At 38.7% G+C, this 19,334-nt stretch overlaps 1 protein-coding gene across 1 annotated transcript; it reads left to right on the top strand.

The window, feature by feature from the left end:
• The first annotated feature begins 14,458 nt into the window (after positions 1-14,458).
• On the top strand, positions 14,459-18,406 carry LOC131349390 (CD209 antigen-like protein C). The gene is made up of 5 exons (XM_058385029.1): positions 14,459-14,658; positions 16,162-16,380; positions 16,660-16,784; positions 16,922-17,028; positions 17,309-18,406. The coding sequence occupies exons 1-5, from the start codon at positions 14,511-14,513 to the stop codon at positions 17,454-17,456; spliced, it is 747 nt and encodes a 248-aa protein (XP_058241012.1). The 5' UTR covers positions 14,459-14,510; the 3' UTR covers positions 17,457-18,406.
• Positions 18,407-19,334: the final 928 nt, after the last annotated feature.

The following is a 19,334-nucleotide window of genomic DNA, read 5'->3' as shown; positions in this document are numbered from 1 at the left end:
CATGAAGCAGATCTTGATATAAATATGCCTGTTATACATTTCTGAGATGAGTTTGGTCATTTTACATTTATGATTGTGGCTATAGAAACTGTTCTGAGGTTAGCAGAAACAGCAACTAGCTAGTTTAAACCATAAAAATAATAATAAATAATAATAGTGATGATAAAACCTTTTTTAAATTCCCTTTGGGATGAATAAAGTATCTATCTATCTATCTATCTATCTATCTATCTATCTATCTATCTATCTATCTATCTATCTATCTATCTATCTATTTAAATAAGTTCATGTTCAAGAAGCTTTATTATCATTTCAAGCACATATCGCTGACGCAGTACATAGTGAAATGAAACAACGTTTCTCCAGGACCTGGTGCTACATAGACATACAACATATAGTACAAACACAAATAAACAACACAGCGCTAGGACAATAGTTTGTCCAAGCCACATAAAGTGCAAAGTGTGCAACTAGGTGTAAACGGAGCAAAGACAAGACATTGCAAAAACAATAAGTACAAGAAAGACAACACAAAAACACAGGATTTACAGGACAAATAAAAAGAAATGATGTACTACTTCGAGAAACTGTAGAAAAAACCATCCAACTAATAACATATAGCGGCCTGACAACATGTATTGTGCAAAATACAATAGCAGCGGTTGAGGTAGTGCAATAAGTAATGAACAATATAAATTGTGTGTGTGTGTGTCCACACAGGTGAGAGAGTGTGTGTGTGTATGTGTGTGAGAGAGACAGAGTTTTGTACAGTTCAGTTCTGAGTGTGTGTGTGTGTGAGAGAGAGAGAGTTTTGTACAGTTCAGTCCTGCGTGTTGAGGATCCTGATGGCCTGAGGAAAGAAACTGTTACACAGTCTGGTTGTGAGTGCCTGAATTCTCCGGTACCTCTTTCCAGATGGCAGGAGGGTGAAGAGTGTGTGTGAGGGGTGTGTGGGGTCAGCCACAATGCTGTTAGCTTCACGGATGGAGCGTGTGGTGTAAATGTCTGTGATAGAGGGAAGAGAGACTCCGATGATGATCTCAGCTGTCCTCACTATCCGCTTAAGGGTCTTGAGATCCGAGACGGTGCAGTTCCCAAACCAGGCAGTGATGCAGCTGCTCAGGACGCTCTCGATGGTCCCTCTGTAGAACACAGTCAGGACGGGGGAAGGGAGATGGGCTTTCCTCAGCCTCCTCAGGAAGTAGAGGCGCTGCTGGGCTTTCTTGGTGATAGAGCTGGTGTTGAGTGACCAGGTGAAGTTCTCTGCCAGATGAACACCAAGGAATTTGGCGCTCTTGACGATCTCCACAGAGGAGCCATCGATGAACAGTGGAGAATGGTCACTCTGTGCTCTTCTGAAGTCAACAACCATCTCTTTAGTCTTGTCAACATTCAGGTTGTTGGCTCTGCACCAGGCTGTTAGTTGTTGCACCTTTTCTCTGTATGATGACTCCTCGTTCTTGCTGATGAGACCCACCACGGTCGTGTCATCGGCGAACTTGACAATGTGGTTGGAGCTGTGCATTGCTGCACAGTCGAGTCAGCAGAGTGAACAGCAGTGGACTGAGCACACAGCCCTGAGGGGCTCCAGTGCTCAGTGTGGTGGTGCTGGAGATGCTGTTCCCGATCCGGACTGACTGAGGTCTCTCAGACAGGAAATCCAGGATCCAGTTGCAGAGGGAGGTGTTCAGGCCCAGCAGGTTCAGCTTCTCAATTAAATTACATATAGGCTGTGCAAGTACATAATCAGCACTCAATTGTGATACATAGTACAACAGTATCAGTGGCATCTGCACTTCTGGTATCTTCACATCTCATCACATGATGCTACATCGCTTCACTTCCTTTACTGAACGCAGCACATTATTTTAATCTCAGTGCACATACAGCACACTCGAGTAAGTGTAGTGTTTCATGCAGTGGCTGAGAAGTGCAAAACAAAATTATAAATCAGAAAACACTATAACAGAAAACACATAAAACAAAATCTGAAAACAAAATAACATCCAAAACCAAAATAACAAATCCAAAAACACAACAATTTAGACAAACCAGAAAAGGTAGGTATAGTTTGAGAATAGAATTCTTATTGCTGATTGGAAGAGGCATCTGTCACTCAAGATATACAGGCAGTACAGCAGGCAGCAGCAGTAAAAAGTTGATTAGCATATGTATAAACGCAGCTCTGCTCCTATAGTATTCCTTGCATCGATTAATCTGAAATAGCTTTGTCTTTGAAACATACCTGCAATCTTTAGGTGTTTTTAGACATTGCAAACCAATCTTTATGCCATGATATGCTATGAGCTTATTGAAAATCACGGGATATGAATCTCTGTCCTCAAAGTAGCATTGAAGGAATTCCATTTTCATATAAATATAAATAATTTTTTCCATAATTTCCTGCTTCATGTATATCTTGAATGACAGATGTCTCGTCCAATCAGCTGTAAGATTTTTTCTGGTTTCTACCTTTTCCGGTTTGTCTGAATTGTCCTTGCGTTTTCAGTTTTGTTAATTTGTTTTCTGATTTGTTATATTGTTTTGCACTTAACAGCCCATCTTGGTGACAATTCCAGAAAACTTTAAGTAATTTCCCACAGGAATAGATTATATTTATTTTCAGTTTATTTATTTATTTTTTTTGTGTATATCACTATTTAAATCCTTATAATAACTGTTATTCATCCATCCATCAATTTTCTATACCTGCTTTATTCCTAATTAGGGTCACGGAGATCTGCTGGAGCGTATCCCAGCACACTTTGGGCGAAAGGAAGGTGTACACCTTGGATAAGTTGCCAGTCCAGTTTTAAATAAGACATTTTATGTTTGAGTGACATCATATCCACCTGTGGAATTGTCTAATTGCTTCTTGCCCTCACCCAGAACAGCTTTGGATGTGAGCGAAATGGGTTTCGTAGTGAACCATTAAAATGTAGCAGATTAAGATTTTGGTCAGTATCTGTGGATGACATGTTTTAATGCTGGATTGAGTCATATAGTATTTTTAACTGTTGCTAGTTGTGTGTAAATTTGGAGTGTTGTGTTAACGAGCTATATGAGTTCAGCTCAAGTTGTGGCGCACCTGCCATTTTAAAATGGCATGTTTGATATCGGTTAGTAAAAATGCGTATAATGGTGGAGTATGCTCTTAAAACATCATGCACTTTACTCTGTTGATGTGTATTTTCCTTTTATGTCTAAAATGCCATGTGTATATTCAAATTTGGTTATCAGATACAAGTGCAATGTTAATCTTTTTTCTTTTAATACTTCTCACAGAGACTACAGACTAAATGTTTATTAATCCTTGTCCTGTCTTTAATACACTGCAGGTATGTCGAATTCTCAACAATATTACCACTATCTGGTTATATGTTTAGACTGATCATAGAGTTTGGAATGTAATGAAATTTTCTTCAAAGTATGTGTGTAACGTGTTACTATATTTAACTTATGTTTACTAGGTTGCATCCTGCATCTTCAATAAACAAGCTACAGTTAGTCTAGAATGCAGCCGCCAGAGTTCTTACCAGGTCAAGAAAATATGATCATATAGCCCCAATATTATCATCCCTGCACTGGCTACCTATCAACTTAGAATTGACCTTAAATTAGTACTACTTACATTCAAGGCTCTAAATGGTTTAGCTCCAACATATCTACCCAGTCTTCTAACACATTACAATCCACCATGCTCTTTAAGATCACAAAACTCCACAAAAGTCCACAAAAGGGGGTTTTCGTATTTAGCTCCAAAACTTTGGAATAGTCTTCCTGACAGTGTTCGGGGCTCAGACACAGTCTCCCAGTTTAAACGTAGACTTAAGACATATCTCTTTAGCCTGGCATACATTTAACACATCCCATAACCTTATGCTCCAGTATATCTGATTAAATGCACATTATCATCTAGTGCTGCTAATATTATGAACAGCAGCTATGCTAATTCTGTTCCATTGTTTCCCTTTTTCTACCCATCCTGAGGCATACAGAGACTGTGCCGGTTCCAGTGGCATCCGGAGATGGACCAGCTCCAGCCGGGCTCTGCTTTGTGAGGATTGGGATATTCAAAGCAGCGCTGTGGACGACAACAACCTCCTTATTAATTTACATAATATTCTACACATGCTGTATAACCTAGCCATAGGGTCACAGTCCAGTGACTTCTGTGCCGGTCTCAAGCCCGGATAAATAGAGAGGGTTGCGTCAGGAAGGGCATCCGGCGTAAACCATTGCCAAATTTAACCATGCGAATCGTCAGTACTCTAAATTTCATACCGGATCGGTCGAGGCCTGGGTTAACAACGACCGCCATCGGCACCTTTGACCTACAGGGAGCTGGTGGAAATTGGGCTACTGTTGGTCGAAGAAGTAGAGGAGGAAGGAGAGTGCGTAGACAGAGAGAGAAGAAGAAAGGTAAGAGTGTAGGACTGAGAACAGGAACTCTGAATGTTGGTACTATGACAGGGAAAGGTAGAGAGCTGGCTGATATGATGGAGAGAAGGAAGGTGGATATACTGTGTGTATAGGAGACCAAGTGGAAGGGTAGCAAGGCTCGTAGTATAGGAGCAGGATTCAAGCTGTTTTATTATGGCGCGGATAGTAAGAGAAATGGAGTAGGTGTAGTCCTGAAGGAGGAGTTTGTGAGGAATCTTCTGGAGGTGATGAGAGTGTCAGATGGGGTGATGAGTCTGAAGTTGGAGATTGAAGGGATGATGCTGAATGTTGTGTGGGAGATAATTTTGTAAATGAGAATATATGTATAAGGTATGTGTGAAATAATCAGGGGGACAGCAGGAGTGAGTTCTCAGGTAAAGGTTTATTCGTTAGGTCGTTTGAGCTTAAGAACAATATAAGGTTTAACACGGCATGTTGGCCTGTCACGGGCCTTGCACACAGGCTGCAAGGGCTTTGAAGAACAAATAGTTGTATCAATGATGTCAGTCTGGCAGGCTTTCTCTGCGGTACCAGGCTTTCCAAACTTGGACCAATCAATGGCAGAGACGCACCCTAGATTGTTATGGTCAATCTTCGCTCCATTGGTACCTTGAGCGGTAGTGAGCTCATCATGAAGTAAACGCAGCGCGTGTTGGATGGCAATGGTGGTACCAGGCGAAATATCTAGAGAACATACGTGGAAGACAGCGGATAAATCAGAAAATCCGTGAGGTGTAAAAGTTAATAAAAGAAAGGGGTGTTGGTCCCTGAAGAACTGAGAACTTACCCATGCTGTCTCCTGAAGAAGAATGAGGTATTGGCGAGAGTGAGGCCAAAGACAATCCCACTGGTGGGGGCGGAAACGCCCAATTTTTAATATAATGATTCAGGAAAGTTTAATTATAATGGTATTCGAAAAGTTGTAAATCCAAAGATAATGGTGTAAAAAAAAAAGAATCTAAAAGGTCAAAAAAGAAAGATGGGTGGGATTGTCTAGGCAAAGAACCAGTGACGTGTTGCATTGGGAAGATAAGGGAAATGTATATAAAGGCTGTAGTTGGAGTTCCCCGGGTAGAGGTTGTTGGGACGTTCATGCGTGAGCATCTCAATTCTTGTATCAGCGCTGATTACAAAATAAAATCTCTTATCTGTATTCATCTAGTCTGCTTGATTGGCTTATTTAGTTTTGAGGCCTTACTAACTATGAGTCTCACTCAGACTGAGCTGTCGGGTCAGTGTGGAGCTGGAGTCAGATTTCAGTAGTGAGTACAGTAGATTTTAATCCACAGTTGTTAGTGGTTATGCCCCACAAGTAGGTTGTGAGTTAGAGGAGAAAGAGAGATTCTGGAGTGAATTAGATGAGGTGATAGAGAGTATTCCAACAGGTGAGAGAGTGGTGATAGGAGCAGATTTTAATGGACATGTTGGTGAGGGGAACACAGGTGATGAGGAGGTGATGGGCAAGTTTGGAGTTAAGGAAAGGAACCTTGAAGGACAGATGGTAGTGGACTTTGCTAAGAGGATGGATATGGCTGTGGTTAACACTTATTTTCAGAAGAGGGAGGAGCATAGAGTGACTTACAAGAGTGGAGGTAGGAAAACACAGGTAGACTACATCCTATGTAGAAGAGGCAATCTGAAAGAGATTAGTGACTGTAAAGTGGTAATGGGAGAGAGTGTAGCCGGACAGCATAGGATGGTGGTGTGTAGGATGAATTTGATGGTCTGTAAGCAGAGGTCAAAGATAGAGATGGAGAAGAAAATCAAGTGGTGGAAGCTGAAAAAGGAGGAATGTTGGAGGAATGATCAAGATGGGAAGGATGTGCGGCAAGTTAGAGTTATTAAGGATAGAGATGGAAAGGTGCTCACAAGTGAGGAGAGTGTACGGAGGAGATGGAAGGAGTACTTTGAAGAGCTGATGAATGAGGAAAATGAGAGGGAAAAAAGAGTAGAAGGGGTGAACTCTGTGGAACAGAAAGTAGATAAGATTAGAAAGGATGAAGTCAGGAAGGCTTTGAAGAGGATGAAAAGTGGAAAGGCAGTTGGTCCTGACGACATCCCAGTGGAGGTCTGGAAGTGTCTAGGAGAGGCGGCAGTGGAATTTTTAACTAGTCTGTTTAACAGGGTTTTAGAGAGTGAGAAGATGCCTGAGGAATGGAGAAGAAGTGTATTAGTGCCGATCTTTAAGAATAAGGGTGACGTGCAGAGTTGCAGCAACTATAGGGGGATAAAGTTGATGAGCCATACAATGAAGCTATGGGAGAGAGTAGTGGAAGCTAGGTTAAGGAAGGTAGTCGAAATTTGTGAGCAGCAGTATGGCTTCATATCCAGAAAGAGCACAACAGATGCAATTCTTGCTCTGAGAATGTTGATGGAGAAGTATAGGGATTGTCAGAGAGAGTTCCACTGTGTGTTTGTAGACTTGGAGAAAGCATATGACAGGGTGCCAAGAGAAGAGCTGTGGTACTGTATGAGGAAGTCAGGAGTAGCAGAGAAGTATGTCAGAGTGGTGCAGGACATGTATGAGAGGAGCAGGACAGTGGTGAGGTGTACTGTAGGTCGGACAGAGGAGTTCAAAGTGGAGGTGGGACTGCATCAGGGATCGGCTCTGAGCCCCTTTCTGTTTGCTATGCTGATGGACCAGTTGTCAGAGGAGGTCAGACAGGAGTCTCCTTGGAAAATGATGTTTGCAGATGACATTGTGATCTGTAGTGAGAGCAAGGAGCAGGTGGAGGAAAACCTGGAGAGGTGGAGGTTTGCGCTGGAGAGAAGAGGAATGAAAGTCAGGATTAGGAACGAGTACATCAGTGGGACAGCTCAGGTTGGACATTTGGGGGACAAAGTTAGAGAGGCCAGGTAAAGATGGTTTGGACATGTCCAGAGGAGGGAGAGTGAGTATATCGGTAGGAGAATGTTGGACATGGAGCTGCCAGGCAGGAGGAAAAGAGGAAGCCGAAGAGGAGGTATATGGATGTAATAAATGAGGATATGAAGCTAGTGGGTGTAAGTGTTAAGGATGCAGAAGATAGGGATAGGTGGAGAGAGATGATTGGCTGTGGCGACCCCTGAAGGGAAAAGCCGAAAGAAGAAGAAAGAAGATTCTACACATGCTGTATCAGCATCACACAATTGACTAGACAAAATGCACAATGTAATCTCACACTCCGCTGTCACCCAAATGAGTATGGGTTCCCTTTTGAGTCTGGTTCCTCTCAAGGTTTCTTCCTCATACCATCTAAGGGAGTTTTTCCTTGCCACAGTTGCCTCAGTCACCTCAGGCTTGCTCACTTGGGATAACATCTAGGACTGTTTGTCTGTTTATATGTTTGTTGTTTTCTTATGTTGTTTCTCATGCAAAGCTGCTTTGAGACATTGCTCTTTGTTAAAAGCGCTATACAAATAAAATTGAATTGAATTGAATTATGTGAATCTTATTGCATGTGCTAAAGAATGTGTGTGTGTGTGTTTGTGTGTGTGTCTATTATGGAACAGTGTAATGTGATGTTTCGATGGAAATGAGGGAAATGTGACACTGTCCGTTAAAAAGAAAGAATTTCATCAGTAAGTGTTGCTTGGAACAGCTTTGGACATGAGCGAGGCAGAGACTACAAAACTGAGGGTGCGTTAGCGATGTGTTTTAATTCTTGTCCCGTTTTAAATTAATTGCAGACAAAGTCCACTAAAGCTATCTTTTTGGCGTGAGATGAAGTACGCTACATAAGTGCAGCGGGTACCGTTATGATATCAGTGTTTTAGTGAAGAGTTCAAATTTTAGATAGTTTAGAAATGGCATGGAGTGGCAGAAGAGAAATGACAAGGACGCACAGTCATCTATACAACGAGACGATTTTGTGGGCCTCGAGAACACAAAGTGTTACAGTCAAATTTAACACACAGGTACAGAATATTTAAATATGGTCTAATAAACACACAAAGTGAGAGGAAGGGAGTTTTCAATATTTATAAATTCCAAACTTCTTTTTATTTTCAATTTTAATTATAATGTCCACTTAAAAATCCAGAATGATCAAAAAAAAAAAAAAATTTCCTGTTTTAAGAAATTTTGTCTTACTGGCTCAAGATTACTTGGTGGGATTGAAGTTTTCCTGGAGTTAAGTGTGTGAAGGTTTTCTTGTTGATGAGTCTGAAGTGAACAAACCCACAAGATGTTATTTGTTTTATCTAAAGACCATTTAAGCTTAAACTGATTACAGGTTGGCATTTTAACTAATCTTGCCCTAATTAACTGTCTACAAATGAATATCAAATAATGATTAGACAGATTCAGTAAGATTGAATTTTCTCTCTTGATATGACTCAGCTATTCAGATTTTTTTTCTATTGCTTGCTAATTGTGAAGGACAATATACATTTAATTGTATATTTGTGTATATATAGCTTTGGAAAAAAATAAGAGACCACTGCAAAATAAACAATTTCTTATGTTGTTTTCTGACAGGTACATGTACTGGTGAGATGAACAGTTTTGTTTCATTTTTTGTGAACTGCTGACAATATTTCTCCGTAATTCAAAATATAACTATTGTTATTTAGAGTGTATATTTAAAGGAAATGACAACACATCAAAATAGCCCAAGATCATGCAGTATTTGCAGAGCTTTATTAACTCAAATAAAACAAAATGCAAATAATTTGTGAACAAATTGTGTTAATGCTTTGGCTAAATAACATTAAGAAATCAGTATTTGGTGGAATAACCCCGATTTGCATGTGTTTTGGCTCCATGCTCTCCACCAGTTTTCCACATTGCTGTTGGGAAACTTTATACAACTCTTTTTGCAAAAAAGCAAACAGCTCAGCTTTGCTTGATGGTTTGTGACCATCCATTTTCCTCTTGATGACATTCCAGAGGTTTTCAGTAGGGTTCAAATCTGGAGATTGGGCAGTGGTCTCTTATTTTTTTCCAGAGCTGTATATATAGTTACGATATTACAGCCTTAGGCTAAAATGCTTTAATTTTTACTAACATTCAATAACCCATTTTTGGGTCTTTCTGAACACTTAGGAACAGGTTTTTAACAAAGAATATCCCTGTATATTGCTTTTTTTCATCTTTTCTTCTAATCTGACCAGTGTGCCAGTCTCTGCCACTGAAAAACATCCCCACAGCATGATGCTACCACCACCATGCTTGGGATGACATATCTCATATTCTAGCCTGTGATCTGTCATGGTCTGTTTTAGTGACCTGATCTCTTTCTGAGACGACAAACAACATGAAAAAAATGGAATGAAAAGCCTGCTGATGAGGCATGACTTCCCGCAAACACTTAACTTGAGATGAATTGTAATGGTGGCAAGACTTAGTTCGATTAAGCTTAGATGTGAAAACATCCACTTTGACTATCTTATCCGGCTGTGAAAAAAATTTGACCCAATAAATTAGTCAGTCAAGTTGTGACAGTCCTCAACCACTCTAAACTTCTTCCTCCTTTTCCTTATAGATCCTGGAGAGAAAGACAGAGAGAGAGAGAGAGAGAGAGAGAGAGAGAGCGACAGAGAGATTCATGAATTGTCATCTGTGGTTACTGTGATTTAGCATTAAATTAACTGTAATTAACTGGGATGTACACATATTCACAGAAACACCAGACTAATATGCATCAGTTCCTTCTTTAGAAAAGATTTTCATCGAAATGTTGAAAGCTATACTTTCTTCATGATACTCTGAGTTCCTATGGAGAGTTTTTCATGATCTATGCAGATGGTTGTCAAACCTTTTGCAGCTTAGTCAAGTGCAGCTTGTTTTGTTTGTTTTGTTTTACACCATGCAATGTCTAGTGTGACGTTAGTTGCCCTCTGTCTCGTCTTTATGTAATAAAAGCAGTGCTTTGCTGAATCCTGCGTATGGGTCTCCTTTTACTGCGTGCAGACACATGCACGCGGCACCACGGAGGTCCGGGTTCGAGCCCCGCACAGGGCGGGGGTCCTGGACATGACATGCGTTTATTAGGTCACATTTAAATCTTCTGTACCTGTGTGTTGAATTTGTCGGTGACTGTGTGTTGAAGTCTTCAGTGTCAGTGCCTTTAAAATCGTCTGTGGTTGTATAAATGATCACTGTCACGCCCTTGCTGTCGTCTTACTTCGGTTTCTTGATGCATAACTGAACCATTTCTAAAATCTAATCTTTAAAATAAAACTGCACGTCTTTACTGGAGTGTGTCGTATGTGCTATGAGATTAAATGAACATGCTGCAGTTAGTGAAGGAAATGAAGCCCTGTGGCGTCGTGTGATGAGATGTGAAGATTAGAGGTGCAGATGAGATGCCACTGATAACTCTGAAAAACATTGATGTAACATTAAAATTTAACAGTCATGTATTATGTATCATACTTTACTCCCGATAATGTACTTATTTATTGAGCCTCTATTTTAATTCAAATTTGTATTTTTTAATTATCATTATTATTAGGCTTTCAATAAACTAATTGCTATTTTCCACTAACCTCAGAACAGTTTCTACAGCCACAATCATGACTTTCAAATGACCCAACTGATCCAGCTGTGTAGCAGACATATTCATATCAAGATCTGTGTCATGTACATTTTCCTGTTACATCAGTGTACATTTAACACCACCCACAGAGTAACCTGCCAGTTCCTCTGTCTGTATTATGATGTTATAGGAATTGAACACATGTCTACAGAAATAGGAATCAGGATCACTGAAATAAAATGTTTTAGACCCAGATGCAGGATATTTTATTCAATCATTTACACAACCATACACAGTACACCATGTCTGTGTATTAAAGAACATATCTGTGTTTAAAAGGAGTCAAAAATAAATTCAAGAATCAAAACATTATTTAAAATAGACTTTAATAATAAGATCAAATGTAAAAATTGATAAAAATAAATAAATATAAAAATAAATAAAGGCATAAAACAAACAAACTCAGTCCTGAAAAACACAACCAGACACAGTATAACACATACAGGAAGTTCCAAACGTCTGAGTCCACTTTATCATGTGCACGTTACTGTGAGTCCCTACTGCCTTCACTCACACATTATACCACTTTTGTTAGTGAAGAATTGTGTCATTTCTTTTGTGTAATTGTGAATATCATTCTTTCTCACCCTGAAGGTTGAAGGTCTGGATCAGTTCTCCACTCTGGTCATAGGTGAAAATATCATGTTTGTTGTTATTATTATTATTATTATTATTATTATTATTATTATTATTATTATTTTTATTAAGCTAATCAGGAAGGCCAGCTCATTTCTGGGGATGCCGCTGGACACAATACAGGAGGTGGGAGAAAGGAGGATGGTAGCTAAGCTATCATCCTTGCTGGAGAATGACTCTCACCCCCTGTATGACAGTTACATTTCTGAGCAGTTCCTGCAGTGAAAGACTGTTACACCCTAAATGTCTGAAGGAGCGATACAGAAGGTCTTTTCTCCCTACTGCTATTAGACTTTACAAGAATGCAATAACTACAAGAGTGCAATAACAACAATTTAAAATGTGCAATAACCAAATGCAATTATTTGTGGTGTTTGTGTGTTTTTGTGAAATTATTGTTATTCTTATTTTTCTTCTGTATTTATATAGATTCCTTATCTTTTCTGCTTCATATTTTATGTCCAATAATTAATTTGTGCTTATTTGTTTGTGTCAACTCACGTAAACTACGAAGCCTTTGGGTCCAGAAATGATGTGGTAGGTGGGAGAAAGCACTCGGGGTAACGTGGGTGATTCTTGTAGGGTAAAGCAGAGAGATGACCAAGTGCTTTTCAGGTCCTCTAAATCCCCAACATTTACAAGGGTCTGTGCACATACACACACACACACACACACACACACACACACACACAAACAAACAGACACTTATTAATTCATTTACACAGCTACTAATACTAAGGAGTTATAGCTGATTGTGTAGTTGTGGCTGTGTATGTTACCTGTAAAACAGTTTCAGGGCCGTTGTTTTTGCACCAGAAATTGATTCCAAACAGACTGCAGTATTTGGTTTAATGGTTAGCACAGTTGCACCTACACACACACATACATCTCATAAGTATTTACCCCCCTTAAATCATTGCACATTTTGGAATGTTACAAAATGGAACTGTTGGTTGCTCCTCTGATTAATCCCCTCTTTACCCTCTCACTCAGCTTTTGTATCTAGACAGATTTGTGGTTTGTTGTATTCTTATCACGTTCAATAAAAGATTTGCCCTAAACAGTTCATTTCAACATGGAGGACTGTGGAGTTCATGTGTTACCTAAAGACTCCAGAGCGTAGTCAGCCATTCCCTTACATTCATCAGCTCTGTATAGACTCAGAGCTCTGTGTACCGTATCTTGTGAAATAAATAAAATAAATCAATAAAATTAGCATCATGTGATTTATGTGTTAAAGAGCCAGCTTTCTCCAGACAAAATGCTAAACATTACACTCTATACCATAAAAACTATGCCCTACTTATTACACCCTACACCCTAAACCCTATGCTCTTCACTCTACAGTAACATTAGCTAATGTTGTGTGTCGCAGTAAATTGTATGGGAGTGATGTCACTTACAAATAAAGTGTCATGGTCCTGTGTGTCAGTGCTCTGCATTGAATGCTCTGCATGCTGAGCCACGTATTTAGTAGCATACATGTAGCCGAAACACACACACAACACAGACATGTGGCATCAACACCCAAAGAGAAGATGATTTTTGACAAACACATGAACACACACACACATTTATCAGATAAACTAGTGTGTAGTGTGACTGATTTTAATAATTGTTGAAAAAAAGATAATGACTGTATTTACACACTCAACAAACCCCAGCAGGAGTAAGAAGAGGGTAAGAGGAATTATCTTCCTCAGAATTGTACAGCATCTGAGAAGAGATGGAGGGACAGGAGGGTCATACAGAGAGCATAACAACAATCACAGAGAGATTATTTGTTCAACCAATTAACACACAACCCTTCCACAAAACACACACACTTACACTTATAGGGGGATTCTGATAGTACACATTTCTATGAAATTGTCAATAGATTCAAGGTGATGTTATTCCTAAATCCATCAGAGGCTTACTTTTTTTTTTTTTTACTGAGTTTGAATTTAATTCACTTCAGTTTAGGTGGACAGTTAATGAGTAAAAATAACAACAGGAACTCTGTAATAAATATAATCACCTAATTTTGATTTTGGTGATTTGTGATTGTCAGGATTGTAACTAAATATACTATGATTATGCTTCACAGACCCACAGAACAATTCCATGCGTATGTTAGCTGATCTGTCATGGCTATGGCAAAATCGGCACTGAACTACATTACCCACCGGCCCCAGCGAGTCACATGACCATGTCACCGATCACTGAAACCTGTTTCATGTTACGCCTCATTAGCACTGCTATTTAACTTAGTTCTCTTTCTTTCAACACTTCATTTGTTTTTGTTGTTTCATTGTTGTTTTTTTGCGCTGTTGTATATAGTATAGTCTCATAGTCTTTGTGGTTTGCCTTTGATTTTCTGTTTAGTTTCAAACACACAAAGATGCTTTAACACTCAGACAACTCAGTAAAGAGATAAAATAGCTGTACTGTATAAATACAAGTCTTTTCAATACTGGTATTCACAGAATGCCAGTGTATGTGATTGCTGGTGGATTTTAGTGGGAGTTTGGTGAAGAGGCTGGAGGGTTGTATGTGTACACCTACACCACACGTGATCATTTTATGAACACAGAAAGTCTGGCCTCCTCTCAAACTTTCCGTAAATTACTATTGACAGATGTGGAGAATGTACAGTCAGTATATTCACTCAGTAATTGAAAACATTTTGTCGTTTTTCAACATTTAGGGACTAGAGCATGATGCACAGTACAATGAGGTGACAAATATTGTAAGTGGTTATTATGTTATATATGCACCTCTGTTATCTACACATCTTATCACACAAAGATCCACAGCACTTCACTTCCTTTACTGGCATCAGCACATTAATCTTGTAGCACATACGACACATTCGAGTTAAGAAGCGCAGCGGGACAGTAGTGTTTCTGTGAAGATTAGATTTTAAAAATGTTTCATTTATGCATGGAGGAGGCAAAGAGAGATGGCGATGAGGACATGACGGTAGTCATCTATACAACCACAGATGATTTTGATGTCTATGACCCAGAGGCCAAAGACAACATCACAAAGACTCACCAACAAATTCAACACACAGGTACAGATGATTTACATTTTTTCACACACATGGGTATAGCAAAGGCTTCTGTGATTTTCTTATTTTTTTATTTATTTTTTTTTTTTTTACAAAAAAGCAGCCTACAAATTGAGTAATAAACTCTTTATTAAAAGTCTCAGTGTCAGACACAGGAAAGAGGGCTTTGTGGTTTTCTCGTTATGACTGCTATGTTTTTTTTAAAAACCTTTTTAACTAAAAATAATGCTATAATAAAATAAAGAAAGAAAGAGAAGCTGGAGATGGAATGGTTGTTTATAGCTGCTATATTGTATAATAGGAGCTGAAATGTTTCAGGGATGTTCAATGACATTAGCTATAAATGCATAAGAAGTGTGACTCATCATAACTGAAGTGATACGAGAATACATCCCTGTATTGGAAAATAATCATCACTGGTGTAGTAACTACAACATCTCACTACAACATCATTAATTATTTGTATGTTTAATTGTTAAATAATGCATATAAAAAACAGTGAGCTAAATTTTTGAGTGAAATTCTGACATGTGAAATGCAAGTATAGATTTTTCATCCTGCATTAGGAGTAGAAATGTTAGACTAATTGTGTGCCTTATGATGTCACAAAAATGCAAAGAAATTTCTACTTCTAATTTCTTTGTTTGCACATCTGTTTTGAAAATAAATAATTTGTTTTTTTCTAGCAATTGCAAATTTCCTTACTTTAAATGTATGTTCTTTAAACAATAATCTTTCTTCAGTTTTATTGCAGCTTAATTAAAGAGTATCTTTTTTAAAATCAATTTTTACTCTTGTTTTTATGCTTTCAAAATTATAATAAGGATATGGGGCACATTTTTGACATAATGCATTATATAATAAGAAATGAGAAAAGAATCAGTTGTATAATCAAGACGTGTTTAAACAAGCAAAATCTCAGATATTAGCTTTGAAATAAAACATCAAGCTTCTACAACCACAAGCTCGTAGTAACGTCCAGGTGCTCCACTCGAAGTGGGGCTCAACCGGGAGCTCCGTGGTTGCCACCTTCACCCGCATGCAATGGAGTCAGACCCACATGCAGGATTGAAATAAAGGACTGCTTTATTAACATATAACAAACGTAACTTAACACAAGACATGGGGCAAACTAAACATGGTTACAGGAACATGACATGAGCATTGTCACCAGGACATTACCGAGCCTGGACTTTAAAACAAACCTGACAACAAACAACAATGACTGACAGGTACAAAAAGGTTCCTATATATTGGGCAGAACAATAGGGGTAATAGGGAACAGGTGACACAGTGGGAAATCAGAACAATGTGAAGGGCGTGGCACAAAGTACAAGGGGAAAACACACAACAAAGCAGGCTTCAGTGATTCACCTGCCAGCACCCCCTCCAGTGGTCTGTCAGGGAACTCTCCTAGTGGTTCCTTACACTCAGCACATAGCCATGTCACAATTTCTTCTCAGTTTGGTTCCTTTACTGGCAGTTAATGCACTCATTACTTTCCAGTTACCGGAAACAACTCTGCCTGGAAAATATATTGCATAGTGACTGCAGTTTGTTTGGTGCTGCCATGTGTTCTCCTGCTGACTGCCACCACAGTGCTGTGGATCAAATGTGACATCCTGAAGACAGAAAACAAGCAGCTACAATACAATTACACCCTGTTCAAAGAGATGGAAAATTTAAAGATCGAAAGAAATGAATTCCTGAGGCTTTCTAAACTGGGTGAGTAATTCATAATACTGCAACATATTCTCTGAAGAATCACTGTTCAATACCATAATAATCGAGTTATACGAGTTTCATTCAAAATTCAAAAAAGGGTCTAAAGCTCTATTATTTCAAACAATTAATTATTCTAAGATGTTATTTCTAATACGCTTGGTAAATGAGTCTGATTTCCCAATTCAGATCAGTAATAAAATTTTTACAATACTTATAATGGAAGTCAGAATTTTTAAAAAATAATTCACTACCATTTTTCACATTCAAATGATCTGGAAGGATGGATATATTTCAACTCCAGTATTTACTACTTCTCTGATGAAGAAGAGACCTGGAATGAAAGCAGACAAGACTGCAGACAGAGAGAAGCAGACCTGGTGATCATAAACAGCACAGAGGAACAGGTGAGAGAGAGAGACAGAGAGAGAGAGAAAAGAACTGAGTTTTTGTATTCATTTTGTGCTGTTATATTTACAGCAGCTCATAGTGAGAGAAATAATTTAATATTGTATTATTATATATTATTATTATTTTATCACAGAAGTTTATTGCGAAACAGCTGGACTGGAGGCGGGCTTGGATTGGTCTGACTGACAGAGAAACAGAAGGGGTGTGGAAATGGGTGGATAATACACCACTGACCACTGCGTAAGAGACCTGTATTTGTGTTTATTTCCAAATTCCAAATGCCATTGTAAAAAGTGTGTTTCACAATTACCAGGTGGTTTTCTGATTATTGATAATTTTACACAAGCTTGCACTAAATGCTAATATAAGATCGTTCATTTATATATTAACATCACAACAATCACTATATTATTGCTATGGTGGTTAAGAATCTCAGTGAATATGTGCTACTTGGTTAAATGAAATGTGTGGATTTGAAGGTAACTGAAAACTGAACTGTTTCTAAATCTCTGCTTTTTAGGTACTGGGATGAGGGGCAACCGAATAATGAACATAATCAAGAGGACTGTGCAGAGATTATGGGTTTTCCAGAAACAAAGCCATGGAACGACAGGAAATGCTCAGATTATAAATTATGGGTCTGTGAGAAATGTTTTTGTTGTGAATAAGTATTATTAACAGTGAACAGTACAGTAAAATGGTACAATATTCACAAATTAATATGTAATATGATATAATTAATATTATAATTAATATATAATATGAGTAATGGAGAGTGTGGGAAAGAGGTAAAGAAGCGAGTGCAGGCAGGTTGGAATGGGTGGAGAAAGGTGTCGGGAGTTCTGTGTGATAGAAAAATGTCAGCGAGAATCAAGGGGAAGGTGTACAGGACAGTGGTGAGACCAGCCATGCTGTATGGTTTAGAGACAGTATCACTGAGACAGAGACAGGAGTCAGAGCTGGAGGTAGCTGAGCTGAAGATGTTGAGGTTCTCTTTGGGAGTGACAAGGTTGGACAGGATTAGGAACGAGTACATCAGTGGGACAGCTCAGGTTGGACATTTGGGGGACAAAGTTAGAGAGGCCAGGTAAAGATGGTTTGGACATGTCCAGAGGAGGGAGAGTGAGTATATCGGTAGGAGAATGTTGGACATGGAGCTGCCAGGCAGGAGGAAAAGAGGAAGGCCAAAGAGGAGGTATATGGATGTAATAAATGAGGATATGAAGCTAGTGGGTGTAAGTGTTAAGGATGCAGAAGATAGGGATAGGTGGAGAGAGATGATTGGCTGTGGCGACCCCTGAAGGGAAAAGCCGAAAGAAGAAGAAAGAAGATTCTACACATGCTGTATCAGCATCACACAATTGACTAGACAAAATGCACAATGTAATCTCACACTCCGCTGTCACCCAAATGAGTATGGGTTCCCTTTTGAGTCTGGTTCCTCTCAAGGTTTCTTCCTCATACCATCTAAGGGAGTTTTTCCTTGCCACAGTTGCCTCAGTCACCTCAGGCTTGCTCACTTGGGATAACATCTAGGACTGTTTGTCTGTTTATATGTTTGTTGTTTTCTTATGTTGTTTCTCATGCAAAGCTGCTTTGAGACATTGCTCTTTGTTAAAAGCGCTATACAAATAAAATTGAATTGAATTGAATTATGTGAATCTTATTGCATGTGCTAAAGAATGTGTGTGTGTGTGTTTGTGTGTGTGTCTATTATGGAACAGTGTAATGTGATGTTTCGATGGAAATGAGGGAAATGTGACACTGTCCGTTAAAAAGAAAGAATTTCATCAGTAAGTGTTGCTTGGAACAGCTTTGGACATGAGCGAGGCAGAGACTACTAAACTGAGGGTGCGTTAGCGATGTGTTTTAATTCTTGTCCCGTTTTAAATTAATTGCAGACAAAGTCCACTAAAGCTATCTTTTTGGCGTGAGATGAAGTACGCTACATAAGTGCAGCGGTACCGTTATGATATCAGTGTTTTAGTGAAGAGTTCAAATTTTAGATAGTTTAGAAATGGCATGGAGTGGCAGAAGAGAAATGACAAGGACGCACAGTCATCTATACAACGAGACGATTTTGTGGGCCTCGAGAACACAAAGTGTTACAGTCAAATTTAACACACAGGTACAGAATATTTAAATATGGTCTAATAAACACACAAAGTGAGAGGAAGGGAGTTTTCAATATTTATAAATTCCAAACTTCTTTTTATTTTCAATTTTAATTATAATGTCCACTTAAAAATCCAGAATGATCAAAAAAAAAAAAAAAATTTCCTGTTTTAAGAAATTTTGTCTTACTGGCTCAAGATTACTTGGTGGGATTGAAGTTTTCCTGGAGTTAAGTGTGTGAAGGTTTTCTTGTTGATGAGTCTGAAGTGAACAAACCCACAAGATGTTATTTGTTTTATCTAAAGACCATTTAAGCTTAAACTGATTACAGGTTGGCATTTTAACTAATCTTGCCCTAATTAACTGTCTACAAATGAATATCAAATAATGATTAGACAGATTCAGTAAGATTGAATTTTCTCTCTTGATAT

This window comes from Hemibagrus wyckioides, linkage group LG29 (assembly GCF_019097595.1).
Source record: "Hemibagrus wyckioides isolate EC202008001 linkage group LG29, SWU_Hwy_1.0, whole genome shotgun sequence".
In the NCBI taxonomy this organism is placed as follows: Eukaryota; Metazoa; Chordata; class Actinopteri; order Siluriformes; family Bagridae; genus Hemibagrus; species Hemibagrus wyckioides.
The sequence above is the reverse complement of the archived record's forward strand: the minus strand, read 5'-3'. Positions and strand labels throughout refer to the sequence as shown.

Bases quoted from the DNA above. Each gene is read 5' to 3' on its own strand.
- LOC131349390 (XM_058385029.1), top strand. From the start codon at position 14,511: ATGTTTCATTTATGCATGGAGGAGGCAAAGAGAGATGGCGATGAGGAC. The intron at 14,659-16,161 runs GTACAGATGATT...ATTACTTTCCAG, and splicing joins CCAACAAATTCAACACACAG to TTACCGGAAACAACTCTGCC. The intron at 16,381-16,659 runs GTGAGTAATTCA...ATGATCTGGAAG, and splicing joins CCTGAGGCTTTCTAAACTGG to GATGGATATATTTCAACTCC.